This window comes from Pelophylax lessonae (genome assembly GCF_965119305.1).
Source record: "Pelophylax lessonae genome assembly, chromosome: 10".
NCBI classification, from domain to species: Eukaryota; Metazoa; Chordata; class Amphibia; order Anura; family Ranidae; genus Pelophylax; species Pelophylax lessonae.
In genome coordinates, this window is record NC_138777.1 from 12,595,013 (window position 1) to 12,610,012 (window position 15,000).

General features: G+C 44.8%; 1 protein-coding gene and 1 long non-coding RNA gene across 2 annotated transcripts in view; both read right to left on the bottom strand.

The window, feature by feature from the left end:
- LOC309565378 overlaps positions 1-15,000 on the bottom strand; it is a 724,777-nt gene that overhangs the window by 84,770 nt on the left and 625,007 nt on the right. The window lies entirely within an intron of this gene.
- BMAL1 (basic helix-loop-helix ARNT like 1) overlaps positions 1-15,000 on the bottom strand; it is a 146,241-nt gene that overhangs the window by 52,338 nt on the left and 78,903 nt on the right. The window contains exons 2-3 of the mRNA XM_082270283.1: positions 3,310-3,409; positions 2,935-3,082 (exon numbers count right to left, since the gene is read on the bottom strand). Coding sequence (XP_082126409.1) covers positions 2,935-3,074 — 140 coding nt within the window. The 5' untranslated portion in view covers positions 3,075-3,082; positions 3,310-3,409. The remainder of the gene's footprint in view (positions 1-2,934; positions 3,083-3,309; positions 3,410-15,000) is intronic.

The window sequence follows — 15,000 nt, forward strand, 5'->3', positions numbered from 1 at the left end:
TATTTCCAGCCTCAGTCACATCTATGTATGGGTAGTGAATAGAACGGATGGTAATAAATCTATACATGGTGTTGTCCCAATCAGATCACAATTGAGTAGGGAACACATTCAGCTTCAGGGCTGGGGATGCCATTTCAGTGAGAGTCCTATGGTGCCTGCAATCAGAGAATGACTGCTTCTATCAGAGGCTTCTGAGGCAGGGAATCTTTCATCCTGACAGATTGACGTATAATGGAAATTGAAGCCAGGTAGGAATTTTAATGCAGAAGAGATATGCTTGGTCTCCGACCTGCCTGTCTGCCCCTGTACACTGAGCTGCACACTGTATAAATTCAGCAATGCTGAATCTGACTGGCTGAACTCTGGTGCATGTGCAGGAGTAACGTTATCCCCCGCCCGGCCAATGACAGCGGCCGGCGATCAAGACCTGGAAGCGGACATCTTCGGGCGGGGCGCTCGGGGACACTGCAGGCGAGTTCTGCTGACAAATTCTTGCAAATTTCTAGGCCGCTCATCTGTTTTGCTGAGAATTCTCCCAATGCAGATGTGCACATTGTAACTATCTTTCCACAGCCAGGACATGTATGGTGGCAGACTTAAGCCTCGTACACACGCAACGAATTTCCGCCGACCGGTCGTTCGTCGTTTGTCCAGAGTGGTGTCTGTTGGTTGGAATGTGCTCTAGACTGCACACGAATTTTGTCGTCTGACAGAATTACATTTCAGAAGTGATGTTATGTGTTGGATTCCTTTCTTTGTGTTCTTTCATCTCTGAGCATGCCCAGTCTTGCTCATTAGCTTTTTCCCTGTCGAAATCTGTACTGACTGCACGAAAATCGGATGTGTTTTGACGGTGGACAAAAATTTTATAGCCTGCACGCCAGAATTTTTTCGGCCGAAAAGTCGGAGTCGGTTTTTCGAGAGCACCATACTAACAAGCCGAAAATTGGCCGATTGGTCGTCGGACGAAAATTCACGGCCGAATTTCGACTCGTGTGTACGAGCCTTTAGGGACTCAAAAGGTGAGCTACCCATCAATATATATTTCTTGAAAGTTGATGACTGCGCTGGACTGGCCTACATGGTAGAGGGTCTGTGGGTAGGTGATGGGGGCAGCTTGGGGGAATTAGCTCCCCATGAATCCGGCCCAACTGAATAGAAAGGTGGCGGTAGGCCCTTTTGAAGGGCTTGGGCTGCTGCCTTTAGGTACGGCCTTCGTGGTCATTTCCCAAGGTGCTGGTGGTAGTAGGTTAAAGGAGCGCCCAATATCAAAATAAGAGACCAACTTAAATAAAAAGATTGTCATTTTAATGGTAGTAGCAGAACATGTTGAAGCCAGAAAGATGGTTACCATCATTTCACATTTAACCATCTTTTGGGCTTCAACATGTTCTGCTACTACCAATAAAACTACGATCTTTATATCCAAGTTGGCCTCTTATTTTGAGATCGGCGCTCCTTTAACCTACTACCACCAGCATCAATATACATTTGTAAAAGGTAGGGGATAGAAATCCCTATTGTGTTACAGCCTTACCTCTTAAGAGACTTTTTTAATATTGATTTTGTTTATTTTGTTGGTTGTATTTTGTCTCTCCCTATCACAGCAGAAGTGTTAGGTTGGGGTCAATGCTGTACGGCAGGTGTGCAAACCTTATTTAATCGCGGGCAGCATCAGCATTATTATTGCCCTCAAAAGGGCTGGTTGTATCTGTAAGACTAGATGTCCAGAGCATCCCATACTCTTACATAAGACGTCAAGAGCCTCTCCACCATCAGAAATTGAGTCCCCCTCCCTCCCTTACATCACAGTGCACCCCCCTTATCTTGTGCTGCTGCTGGGAAGAAGCTGTAGGCATTGCTGAAAAGCAAAAAGTACAGGGTCTGGAGGAGGACAAGAAGAGGGCTGGAGCTCTCCTGCAGTTGCAAGAGAGGTGCAAGGGCCACATGAAATGGCCTTGAGGGCCGGATTTGGCCCACGGGCCTTGTGTTTGACACCTGTGCTGTACGGCATGAGTGCTCAACCTGTGGCCCTCCAGCTGTTGCAGAACTACAACAAATCCCATGAGGCATTGCAAGGCTGACAGTTACAAGCATGACTCCAAAAGGCAGAAGCATGATGGGACTTGCAGTTCTGCAACAGCTGGAGAGCCACAGGTTGAGCAGCAATGCCTAAGGCCATTTTAGCTTCTATATGATCTCACTGCTAAACAGGAGACCAAACAAAATGATCATTAAAGCACATGTGCAGTCAGGATTACAACAAGTTAACCATTTGACCTCCACCCGCAGCCTTGATAATGTCATCAGCCCTGAGCTTAGGCAGGAAACAAAATCAGCCTCCATGACAGGCCTTACAGCCCAATTCTGGGCTGACATGTGGAACAAAGAATACAACTAACAGTACAAGTAACCATCTCTGTGTGCAAAGGCTGTAAAGAAGTAAAAAGAAGAGACTGATTGATTATAAATGCCAATTCCTAAGTAGTTCTCTCGTATCGAAAAGGTACCCAGCGGTTCCTACTAATTCTAAATTAAAAAAAAAAAAAAGAAAAGAAGAGAAAAAAGAAAAGAAAAAAGAAAAAAAGAGAAAAGAGAAATAAAAAAAAAAAAAGAAAAAAAGAGAACAAACAAAACAAGAAAAAAGAAAAAAGAGAAAAAAAAAAAGAAGAAAAAAGAAAGAAAAAAAAAGAAGAAAAAGGAAAAAAGAAAAAAAAAAAAAAGAAAAAGAAGAAAAAAAAGAAAAAAAAAAAAGAAAAAAAAAATGTGTTTGATATGTGTCATTTGGATATGAAAACCTGGTATTTATCACACATTTAACCCCAGAGGATGACCACAAACCTGCTTTTCAATTTCCTGAAGGGTATACTATCAGGACACAGGTATGGCCTAGCCATTATGAACAGAAAAGGGTCATAAAAAAAGACTACTTACTGGTAATCCGTCAAACTCCCTTTCCTCTTGCGGTTACACTCCATGCTACTTGTACTGAGGGAGCTGGATATGAGGTCGGTGGGGCCTGGGGACATAAAGTCGTTTATAGTTGACGAGATATCCATTCTTTGGTCAGCCATTGGAAAATCTGAAGGCAGAGAAAATATTGGAGATGTGAAGTGTGAGAGCGCAACACTGTGATTGCCTTATACAACAACCTCAGAGAGACGGTGTTTGGTGACATTAGAAGATGGCCATCTCCTAACCTCAGGACAGGTTTCGTGTTAACAGTACATAACGGCAGGTTATACAATTACACTGCAAGAGCTAGATCAAGCAGAACACATGAGAACATTAGCTATTGAGAGAACTAACCTAAAAGAGGTTGTCTTGGTGAAGTTAAGAACCACAGATGAGAACCTTCTTGGAGGCCAATACAGCGCGTCACCTACTCACCATGGTCTTTTGTTGATCACTGCAAAGGAGAAAAAAAAAATTAAAAAAAAGGGATCCCAATATACTGAACCAACATAACAAAACACTTAAATAAGAAGGCACAGTTATCCCAGAGCCCCTGTACCCAAAAGGAAACAGCCAAGCATCTCCCACCAGATTACCCCAAGAGGGAGCTTCCAGCCAAGTGTCCCCACCAGAGTCTCTACTTTCAGCCAAGTGTCCACACCAGATTCTCTGCCCCAATAGGGAGCCTAAAGCAAAGTGCCCCCCACCAGAGTCTACTTCCAGAGGGAGATTACAGCCAAGTGTCCCCACCAGAGCCTCTACTGCCAGAGGAGCTTAAAGCCAAGTGTCCCCACCAAAGTCTCTTCTGCCAGAGGGAGCTTACAGCCAAATGTCCAACCAGAGTCTCTACTACCAGAGGGAGCTTACAGCCAAATGTCCAACCAGAGTCTCTACTACCAGAGGGAGCTTACAGCCAAGTGTCCACACCAGTCCTACTGCCAGAGGAGCTTAAAACCAAGTGTCCCACCAAAGTCTCTACTTCCAGAGGAGCTTACAGCCAAGTGTCCCCACCAAAGTCTCTACTGCCAGAGGAGCTTACAGCCAAGTGTCCCCACCAAAGTCTCTTCTGCCAGAGGGAGCTTACAGCCAAATGTCCAACCAGAGTCTCTACTACCAGAGGGAGCTTACAGTCAAGTGTCCACACCAGTCCTACTGCCAGAGGAGCTTAAAACCAAGTGTCCCACCAGAGTCTCTACTTCCAGAGGAGCTTAAAGCCAAGTGTCCACACCAGAGTCTCTACTGCCAGAGGAGCTTAAAGCCAAGTGTCCACACAAGAGTCTCTACTGCCAGAGGAGCTTACAGCCAAGTGTCCACACCAGAGTCTCTACTGCCAGAGGAGCTTAAAGCCAAGTGTCCCCAACAAAGTCTCTTCTGCCAGAGGGAGCTTACAGCCAAATGTCCCACCAGAGTCTCTACTTCCAGAGGAGCTTACAGCCAAGTGTCCACACCAGAGTCTCTACTGCCAGAGGAGCTTAAAGCCAAGTGTCCACACCAGAGTCTCTACTGCCAGAGGAGCTTACAGCCAAGTGTCCACGCCAGAGTCTCTACTGCCAGAGGAGCTTACAGCCAAGTGTCCCCACCAGAGTTTCTACTGCCAGAGGGAGCTTACAGCGACGTGTCTACTTCCAGAGGGAGATTACAGCCAAGTGTCCCCACCAGAGCCTCTACTGCCAGAGGGAGCTTACAGCCAAGTGTCCCCACCAGAGCCTCTACTGCCAGAGGGAGCATACAGCCAAATGTCCAACCAGAGTCTCTACTGCCAGAGGAGCTTAAAGCCAAGTGTCCCCAACAAAGTCTCTTCTGCCAGAGGGAGCTTACAGCCAAATGTCCAACCAGAGTCTCTACTACCAGAGGGAGCTTACATTACAGCCAAGTGTCCACACCAGTCCTACTGCCAGAGGAGCTTAAAACCAAGTGTCCCACCAAAGTCTCTACTTCCAGAGGAGCTTACAGCCAAGTGTCCCCACCAAAGTCTCTACTGCCAGAGGGAGCTTACAGCCAAGTGTCCCCACCAAAGTCTCTACTGCCAGAGGAGCTTACAGCCAAGTGTCCCCACCAAAGTCTCTTCTGCCAGAGGAGCTTACAGCCAAGTGTCCCCACCAAAGTCTCTTCTGCCAGAGGGAGCTTACAGCCAAATGTCCAACCAGAGTCTCTACTACCAGAGGGAGCTTACAGTTAAGTGTCCACACCAGTCCTACTGCCAGAGGAGCTTAAAACCAAGTGTCCCACCAGAGTCTCTACTTCCAGAGGAGCTTACAGCCAAGTGTCCACACCAGAGTCTCTACTGCCAGAGGAGCTTAAAGCCAAGTGTCCACACCAGAGTCTCTACTGCCAGAGGAGCTTACAGCCAAGTGTCCACGCCAGAGTCTCTACTGCCAGAGGAGCTTACAGCCAAGTGTCCCCACCAGAGTTTCTACTGCCAGAGGGAGCTTACAGCGACGTGTCTACTTCCAGAGGGAGATTACAGCCAAGTGTCCCCACCAGAGCCTCTACTGCCAGAGGGAGCTTACAGCCAAGTGTCCCCACCAGAGCCTCTACTGCCAGAGGGAGCATACAGCCAAATGTCCAACCAGAGTCTCTACTGCCAGAGGAGCTTAAAGCCAAGTGTCCACACCAGAGCCTCTACTGCCAGAGGAGCTTAAAGCCAAGTGTCCCCACCAAAGTCTCTTCTGCCAGAGGGAGCTTACAGCCAAATGTCCAACCAGAGTCTCTACTACCAGAGGGAGCTTACATTACAGCCAAGTGTCCACACCAGTCCTACTGCCAGAGGAGCTTAAAACCAAGTGTCCCACCAAAGTCTCTACTTCCAGAGGAGCTTACAGCCAAGTGTCCCCACCAAAGTCTCTACTGCCAGAGGGAGCTTACAGCCAAGTGTCCCCACCAAAGTCTCTACTGCCAGAGGAGCTTACAGCCAAGTGTCCCCACCAAAGTCTCTACTGCCAGAGGGAGCTTACAGCCAAGTGTCCCCACCAAAGTCTCTTCTGCCAGAGGAGCTTACAGCCAAGTGTCCCCACCAAAGTCTCTTCTGCCAGAGGGAGCTTACAGCCAAATGTCCAACCAGAGTCTCTACTACCAGAGGGAGCTTACAGTTAAGTGTCCACACCAGTCCTACTGCCAGAGGAGCTTAAAACCAAGTGTCCCACCAGAGTCTCTACTTCCAGAGGAGCTTACAGCCAAGTGTCCACACCAGAGTCTCTACTGCCAGAGGAGCTTAAAGCCAAGTGTCCACACCAGAGTCTCTACTGCCAGAGGAGCTTACAGCCAAGTGTCCACGCCAGAGTCTCTACTGCCAGAGGAGCTTACAGCCAAGTGTCCCCACCAGAGTTTCTACTGCCAGAGGGAGCTTACAGCGACGTGTCTACTTCCAGAGGGAGATTACAGCCAAGTGTCCCCACCAGAGCCTCTACTGCCAGAGGGAGCTTACAGCCAAGTGTCCCCACCAGAGCCTCTACTGCCAGAGGGAGCATACAGCCAAATGTCCAACCAGAGTCTCTACTGCCAGAGGAGCTTAAAGCCAAGTGTCCACACCAGAGCCTCTACTGCCAGAGGAGCTTACAGCCAAATGTCCAACCAGAGTCTCTACTGCCAGAGGAGCTTACAGCCAAGTGTCCACACCAGAGTCTCTACTGCCAGAGGAGCTTACAGCCAAGTGTCCCCACCATAGTCTCTACTGCCAGAGGAGCTTACAGCCAAGTGTCCCCACCAGAGTCTCTACTGCCGAAGGGAGCTTACAGCCAAGTGTCCCCACCAGAGCCTCTACCACCAGAGGGAGCTTACAGCCAAGTGTCCCACCAGAGTTTCTACTGCCAGAGGGAGCTTACAGCGACCTGTCTACTTCCAGAGGGAGATTACAGCCAAGTGTCCCCACCAGAGCCTCTACTGCCAGAGGGAGCTTACAGCCAAGTGTCCACACCAGAGTCTCTACTGCCAGAGGAGCTTACAGCCAAGTGTCCACACCAGAGTCTCTACTGCCAGAGGAGCTTACAGCCAAGTGTCCCCACCAAAGTCTCTACTTCCAGAAGAAGCTCTTCTAAATCCCTCTAAAACTGGAGAGGCTAGCAGTCAGATGCAGCAATGTCTTGATATATCCTATGTATTCGGTCTGACCAGACTATCGAGGTTGAGCAGCCCTCCCCACCCCCCACACACACCTGTACTCAATCAGTGTCCACCATCAAGTGGATATAGGAGGAGTCCCCTGTAGTGCATTTGCACATCTCTCCCAGCAAGGAGTATTATCTCCAAGGGTTAGAAAGGCTGGATTCATCTCTTTTTCATGGATAGTGTAGAACCCACTGATAATGGGGTACTTTGACGCAGTAGTGGGCTTGAGCACGATATGGCCATATGGTGGGACCAAACCCCCATTTTTTTTTATTTATGGACTCTCTTAAGATTTGGTAGTAATTTCTTTTGCATTTGCGCGCTATTCTTTTTTAATATATATATCTTATACTGAGGATATGCACATAGACTACTAAAAACAAAAAAAAAAAGGCAACATTTTTGAGGGTACTGCCTAGGCAAAATTAATACTACTAGATAGCCCCGACAAGATCTTCTGCAGGAAAATAAACTAAACTTTTTAAAGCGTAAAGCTATAATTTAAAGTCGTATTAAAGATTTGGCTTTTTTTTTTTTTTTTTAAACAACCAACATGTTATGTTTACCTGCTCTGTGTAATGGTTGTGCACTTCCTCCTCCTCCACCTTGACCAGCGCCCCCCCAATAACAAGTCACTTGCTATGGCGGCACTGGTGCGTGCTCGCTCTCTAGTCCTGCTCTGTGTGGCCATAAGCCCCGTCTCCTCATTGGCTAACTGACTTTGATTGACAGCAGCGGGAGCCAATGGCGCAACTGCTGTCTTAGCCAATGAGGAGGGGAGTCCCAGGCAGCTGAGACAGTCGTTGACATCGTTAGATCGAGAGGGAGCTCAGGTAAGCATTGAGGGGGGCTGCTGCAAACAAAGATTTAAAAAAAAAAAACCTGACTTTACAACCACTTTAACCACTTGCCCACCGCCGCAAGTACATATACTGCGGCAGTCAGCCCCTCACAGGCAAAGTGACGTACCGGTACGTCACTAGCCTGTGAGGCTCTGGGGAGCGAGCGCTGCTGCACGGTCATGGACTCCCCCGCGCGTGTGACCGGCGGACCCGATGTCCGCCGGTCACTCGCGATCGTCGGTGGAGAGGGAGAAAGGCAGGCGGCTGGCTAATGTAAACAAGCCGCCTGTCATTCTCCCCTGTGTATGAATAGTGATCATACGGTTCTATTATGTAGGACCGTTGATCACTGTTCCTACAGCTGAAGCCACAGCCAATCACACTTAGAATCACGCCCCTAGGGACACACAACTTTATTTATTGGCTTGTGTAAACAAGCTGCCTGTCATTCTCCCCTGTGTATGAAGGATGATCATACGGTTCTACTATGTAGAACCGTTGATCACTGTTCATACATCTGAAGCCACAGCCAATCACAGTAGAAAGCACGCCCCTAGGGACACACATAGCCCCTCCCTCTCAAAAAAAGTTAACCCCTTCACTACCAGTGTCATTTTACAGTAACAGTGCATATGTATAGCACTGATTACTGTAGAAATGTCACTGGTAACCCCAAAAGTGTCAAAAATGTCAGTCAAGGGTCCGATCTGTCCGCCGCAATGTCGCAGTACCGCAAAAAAAAAAAAACACAGATCGCCGCCATTACGCGTTAAAAAAAAAAACAACAAAAATCTTTCCCTTTGTTAGTAAACGCGATAACTTTTGCGCAAACCAATCAAAATACGCTTTTTGCGATTTTTTTTTACCAAACATATGTAGCATAAAACAAATTGGCTGAAAATGTTAAAAAATTTTGATTTTTACAATTTTTTTGGGGGGAATTTCATAAAAAAAAATGTGAAAAATATTGTTATTTTTGCAAAATTTACGCTCTTTTTTTGTTTATAGCGCATGATTAAAAAAATCGCACAGGTGATCAAATACCACCAAAAGAAAGCTCTGTGGGAAAAAAAGGACGTCAAATTAGTTTAGGTACAGCTTCGCACGACCGCGCAATTGTCAGTTAAAGTCACGCAGTGCCGAATCGCAAAAAAACCCCTGGTCAGGAAGGGGGAAAAATCTTCCTGGGGTTAAGTGGTTAACTAGTTCGGCTCTAGAGCCGATTTTTACATTTTTTTGCGCAAGTGTAAATTTTGGTCATTTTTGGTAATGAAATTATTTAAAACCCCCAGCACATTATATATTTTCTGAAAGCAAAGGCCCTGTAGAAAATAAAGATGGATGTAAATTTTTATATCACATGATATTTGTGCAACGTTTTTTTTTTTTTTTTTAACGCAAATTTTTAGGAAAAAAATTTAATAAAATGAATTTTAGTGCAAACACACAAATACTTTTGGTAAAATATAAAAGATATGGTTGCGTCGAGTAAATGGATACCAAACATGCCAAGTCTTAAAATTGCGTAAGCCCATCGGAACGCAAAAAAAAAAAAAAACACACACAAAAAACAAAACAAAGGTACTCAAAAATCTCCCTTAGGCTGCATTCACATGTCAGCTTATAATCGCGGGCAGAACCGCCGCGGTTACGCCCGCGATTCGGAGATTTATTGCAAATCGCGGGACGCCTAGCGTTGCCCGTTGATTTGCAATAGCCCCCCAAACGCCGAGCGATGTTGCCGCGATTTACGCCCGCCGAATCGCGGCAACATCGCGCAAACAAAATCGCGGGACGCAATACGCTCCAAAGAAGCTCTTGTACTTTTTTGGAGCGTATTGCGTCCCGCGATTTTGTTTGCGCGATGTTGCCGCGATTCGGCGGGCGTAAATCGCGGCAACATCGCTCGGCGTTTGGGGGGCTATTGCAAATCAACGGGCAACGCTAGGCGTCCCGCGATTTGCAATAAATCTCCGAATCGCGGGCGGAACCGCGGCGGTTCTGCCCGCGATTATAAGCTGACATGTGAATGCAGCCTTAGGTGCCTTTCCAGCTCATCAGTTTAGAGTTAACCAGGAGCCTTTATGGTAGAATTATGGCCCTCACTTTGTCATTAGGGTTCCCCTGCACTTCACAGCATCTAACCAAGCGAAATTCAGCTTTGTTAGATGTAACCCCCGGACTGTACCAGCCAGGGAATGGAGGATCTGAAACCGGAGGAGCTCGATTGGCATTTGACAAATCTCTTGACAAAATGACAAATCTTTACCGCAGTTAGTAGACGCGATAACTTTTGTGAAAATGAATCAAAATACGCTTATTGCAATTTTTTTTACCAAAAATAAGTAGCAGAAAACAAATTGGCCTAAAATGTTAAATTATGATTTTTAATTTTTTTTTTGGGAAGGTTATATAGCAGAATGTGAAAATTATTTTTATTTTTTTTAAAAATTGTCGCTCTTTTTTTGTTTATGGCACAAAAAAATAAAAAAAAATAAAAAATCGCACAGGTGATCAACTACCACCAAATGAAATCTCTATTTGGGGGAAAAAAAGGACATCAATTTTATTTGGGTACAGCGTCTCACGGCCGTGCAATTGTCCGTTAAAGTAACGCAGTGCCGAACCGCAAAATATGGCCAGGTCAGGAAGGGGGGCAAATCCTTGGTTAAGAATTATTAGATCACCATTTAGTGGTGGTTTTACTCTATAGGTCACTAATTGATGCACATTTTGTCACTTTTAGACCTCTAATATTTGAAAGTGCTGGTCATCCATATTCTTATTTAATTTTTTGCCACTAAGTGAATTAATTATTGCACTTTAAAACACTTAAGCTTATTATGTTGGTTTACACCCCATTCACACTGCCGCGACCAGAAAGTCGCCTCATATGGGGGCGACTTGTTGGCGCGACTTTCAGCGCGACTTTGCGCAAATTCAGCGCGACTTGTATGATAGACGACTTTGTATTTGGCCAATCAGAATATGATGGTTCTAGGTCATGTTCAATCCCACAAAAAAAAGTTTTTTTTTTTCAATAAAAGAGAGCCAATTATTAAAAAAAAAAAAAAGAGATTTCTTTGGATTTAGTGTCTGGGGGGTCTAAAAGGTGTATCTGTGAAGTTTCAGCTCTAGGCAGCATGTCCAGAACCAGGAAAAAAAAAAAGATAATTTTTCTTAGAATTTTTAGTAGCACAGGGATGGGGCTGCGCTCCTTTCACACCTGGGCGTTTTTGTTGCAGGCATTTATTGGTCATTTTTTGGGCGTCTTTGGAGGCAGGCATGACATCTGAACTTCTGTATAGGGGTATCTATACACACACACATATATATATATACACACACATACACACATACAGGTGTGATGAGCGGAACCCTATCCCTGCAAATAATTTCATTAGCGCAGGGATGGGGTTCCGCTCCTTTCACACCTATATGTGTGTATGTGTATATATACATATATGTGTGTGTGTATATATACCCCTACACAGAAGCTCAGATGTCATGCCTGCCTCCAAAGACGCCCAAAAAATGCCCGATAAACGCCTGCAACAAAAACGCCCAGGTGGAGCGGAGCCCCATCCCTGCGCTACTAAAAATTCTAAGAAAAATTATCTTTTTTTCTGGTTCAGGAACATTTTAATGGAAAGTCGGATCACAAGTCGCTTCACATAAGATAAGGAGGCGACTCCCATTGGAGTCTATGGGACAAGTCGGATCACAAGTTGTACAGGACCCTTTTCAGAAGTCGGAGCGACTTCAGTAGTGCCAATTAAGATGGCACTGATTGATTAACATTGCTTTTGTTATGTCAAGCGACTTGGGGCGACTTGAGGGCACACAAGTCGCCTCACAAGTCGCGGCAGTGTGAATGGACTCAAACAAATATTGATTCATTTATAATTGATTTGTTATACGTTTTATCACCACACACTTGATTTATTGGAATTTTCAGGCAGCGTCATATACAGTAACATCCCCTCATTTCCATAAAAAAAAAACAACCCCCTCTGCTACTTCGCTGACCAGGAGTTTATTTTACTTTATGTTATACTTTTATTAAAAAGTTTTCCTTTAATTTTTTTTTGAGCAGTGTATAAATGGTGTCAGTGTTTGCTTATCCGAGAGTCAGAAATTGCTGAACCCCTACCAACCCCGGGAAGGGGTTGTAGAAATGCTGTTCTATATACAGTACTGTACACCATTTTCTTGCATCCTAAAGAGCTAATAAAAATAATGAGGTTAGGAAGCAGAGTAGAGACACAATGTGCCAGGAAAAGCGTCAAACCGATCGATTAGAGTGGGGGTGGAAGTGACCCGCTTTTTAACAGAAGGCTGTGTTCCATTAAACAACAATAATTTTATTGGTAGCCTTCATCTTCAGAAGAACGAGGAGGACAAAAAAAAAAAAAAAAAAAAAAGTTATAAATACCTCGCAGTCCGAATCCAATTAGCTGTAAGTGGTTTACGGAAGCAATTTTATCTAGATGGGGATATGGCTGCCCCGTATCTTATGAATTCTGTAGCAGTAACTAGCAAAAAAAAAAAAAAGGTACAAAAGCAGCGAGTTTAACCACTTCTGGACCGGAAGATTTTCCCCCTTAATGACCAGGCCATATTTTGCGATTCGGCACTGCGTTACTTTAACGGACAATTGCACGGTCGTGCGACACTGTACCTAAATAAAATGAATGTCCTTTTTTTTCCCACAAACAGAGCTTTCTTTTGGTGGTATTTGATCACCTCTGCGATTTTTATTTTTTGCGCTATAAACAAAAAAAGAGCGACAATTCTGAAAAAAAAAAAAAAAAAAATAATAATAAATATATATATATATATATATATATATATATATATATATATATATATATATATATATATTGCACATTCTGCTATACATTCCCAAAAAAAAAAAAAATTTAAAAATCAAAATTTAACATTTGAGGTCAATTTGTTTTCTGCTACATATTTTTCGTTAAAAAAAAAAAAAAAAAAATCGCAATAAGCATATTTTGATTCGTTTGCACAAAAGTTATTGCATCTACAAACTACAGGAAAGATTTATGTAATTGTTTTTTTTTTTTTTTTTTGTATTACTAGTAATGGTGGCGATCTGCGATTTTTAGCGGGACTGCGACATTGTGGCGGACAGATCGGACCCCTAACTGACATTTTTGACACTTTTGGGGGGACCAGTGACATTACTACAGAAATCAGTGCTAAAAATATGCACTGTTACTGTAATAATGACACCGACAGGGAAGGGGTTAACACTGTGGGTGATCAAGGGGTTAAATGTGAGCCTAGGGGAGTGATTCTAACTGTATGGGGGCGTGGCTTGTAAAATGATCATAGAGACCTGTGATACTATATAGAAGCATCACAGGCGCTCTGTGATCATTCCAGGGGGAAGAACGGTCAGCTGTGTTTACAACAGCTGACCGCTCTTCTCTCTCAACAGGGAACGATCACAGGTGTAAGGGCAGCAATCGGAGCCGCCTGCCCCGTGCATAGGCTTCCCCGCTGCCAAGTGGGGGCGCTTGCCCCCTAGCTGTAGGTGCGCGACCAACGTAGGTCTACGTCGGTTTGCGCAGGTGGGCCGCACTGCCGCAGTAAATAGGCAGCGGGCGGTCGGGAAGAGGTTAAAGTAAAAGCCCGAACAGCGAAAAAAAATACAATTTTTTTTTCTATTTTGGATAGAGTAAGGGAGGGGTTATAACCCTGGTCAGTTTTTTTTTTTTTTTTCACCATCTGTGTCGCATTGCGTAGATTCTCTCACTTACTGTCCCATAACCAAAACAGGAAGTGAGAATACCTATAAAATTAGGGGAATCCCTTGGGGACCCCCAGGTCACCAGAACAAGTGTCCCCATTAGATTTCCCCATCTATTACTTTTCAAGGAACAACCCAAAGGGGGTGCTTTCTAACTGTGGGGCGGGGATGGGCTTGCTGCCTGAACACAGGATCCCTGTGATCATTACTGACAGAACAGTGGTCTGCCGTGTTTACTGCTGTTCTGTCTCCACAGAGTGATCGCGAGTGCCCAGTGGCAATCATGAACCCGCAAATTGGCTCTCCCTGAGGCGAATGGGCACGTGCACCCCTCCCCTCGTGGTCCCAGGAGGCAAAGTACAGTTACGTTGTTATGCGGGACAGAGCTGACCTGTTGCAGTATATGTACTGCTGGCGGTCGGCAAGTGGTTAAAGCGGAGTTCCACCTTGAAAATTTTTTTTTTACCTAAAAATCCCCCCGGGACAGTCAGGGCTGGTGCATTTAACCACTTAAGCCCCGAAGGATTTGGCTACTCAAAGACCAGGGCCTATTTTGCGATTCAGCACTGCGTGACTTTAACGGACAATTGCGCGGTCGTGCGACGCTGTACCCAAATAAAATTGATGTCCTTTTTTTCCCACAAACAGAGCTTTCTTTTGGTGGTATTTGATCACCTCTGCGATTTTTACTTACGGTTTGCGCTATAAACAAAACAGAGCGACAATATTGAAAAAATAACAATATTTTTCAAATTTTTTTTATATGAAATTCCCCCCCCCCCCCCCAAAAAAAAATGTAAAAAAAATCAAAATTTTTTAACATTTTAGGTCAATTTGTTTTCTGCTACATATTTTTGGTAAAAAAAAAAAATCGCAATGGGCGTATTTTGGTTTGCTCAAAAGTTATTGCGTTTACTAACTAAGGGAAAGATTTGTCATTTTTATTGTTTTTTTTTTTAAACGAGTAATGGCGGCGATCTGCCATTTTTTTTACGCGGGACTGCGACATTGCGGCGGACAGATCAGATCGCTGACTGACATTTTTGACACTTTTGGGGTTACCAGTGACATTACTACAGTAATTAGTGCTATACATATGCACTGTTACTGTAAAAATGACACTGGCAGGAAAGGGGTTAACTTTATTAGAGAGCAAGGGGTTAAGTGTGTCCCTAGGGGTGTGCTTCTAACTGTAAAGGGGTGTGGCTTGTGATGTAACCACAGAGACATACGATCCTACATAGCAGGATCGTATGATCTCTGCAGTTACATCAGGGAGAATGACAGGCGGCTTTGTTTACATCAGCCGCCTGCCTTTCTCCC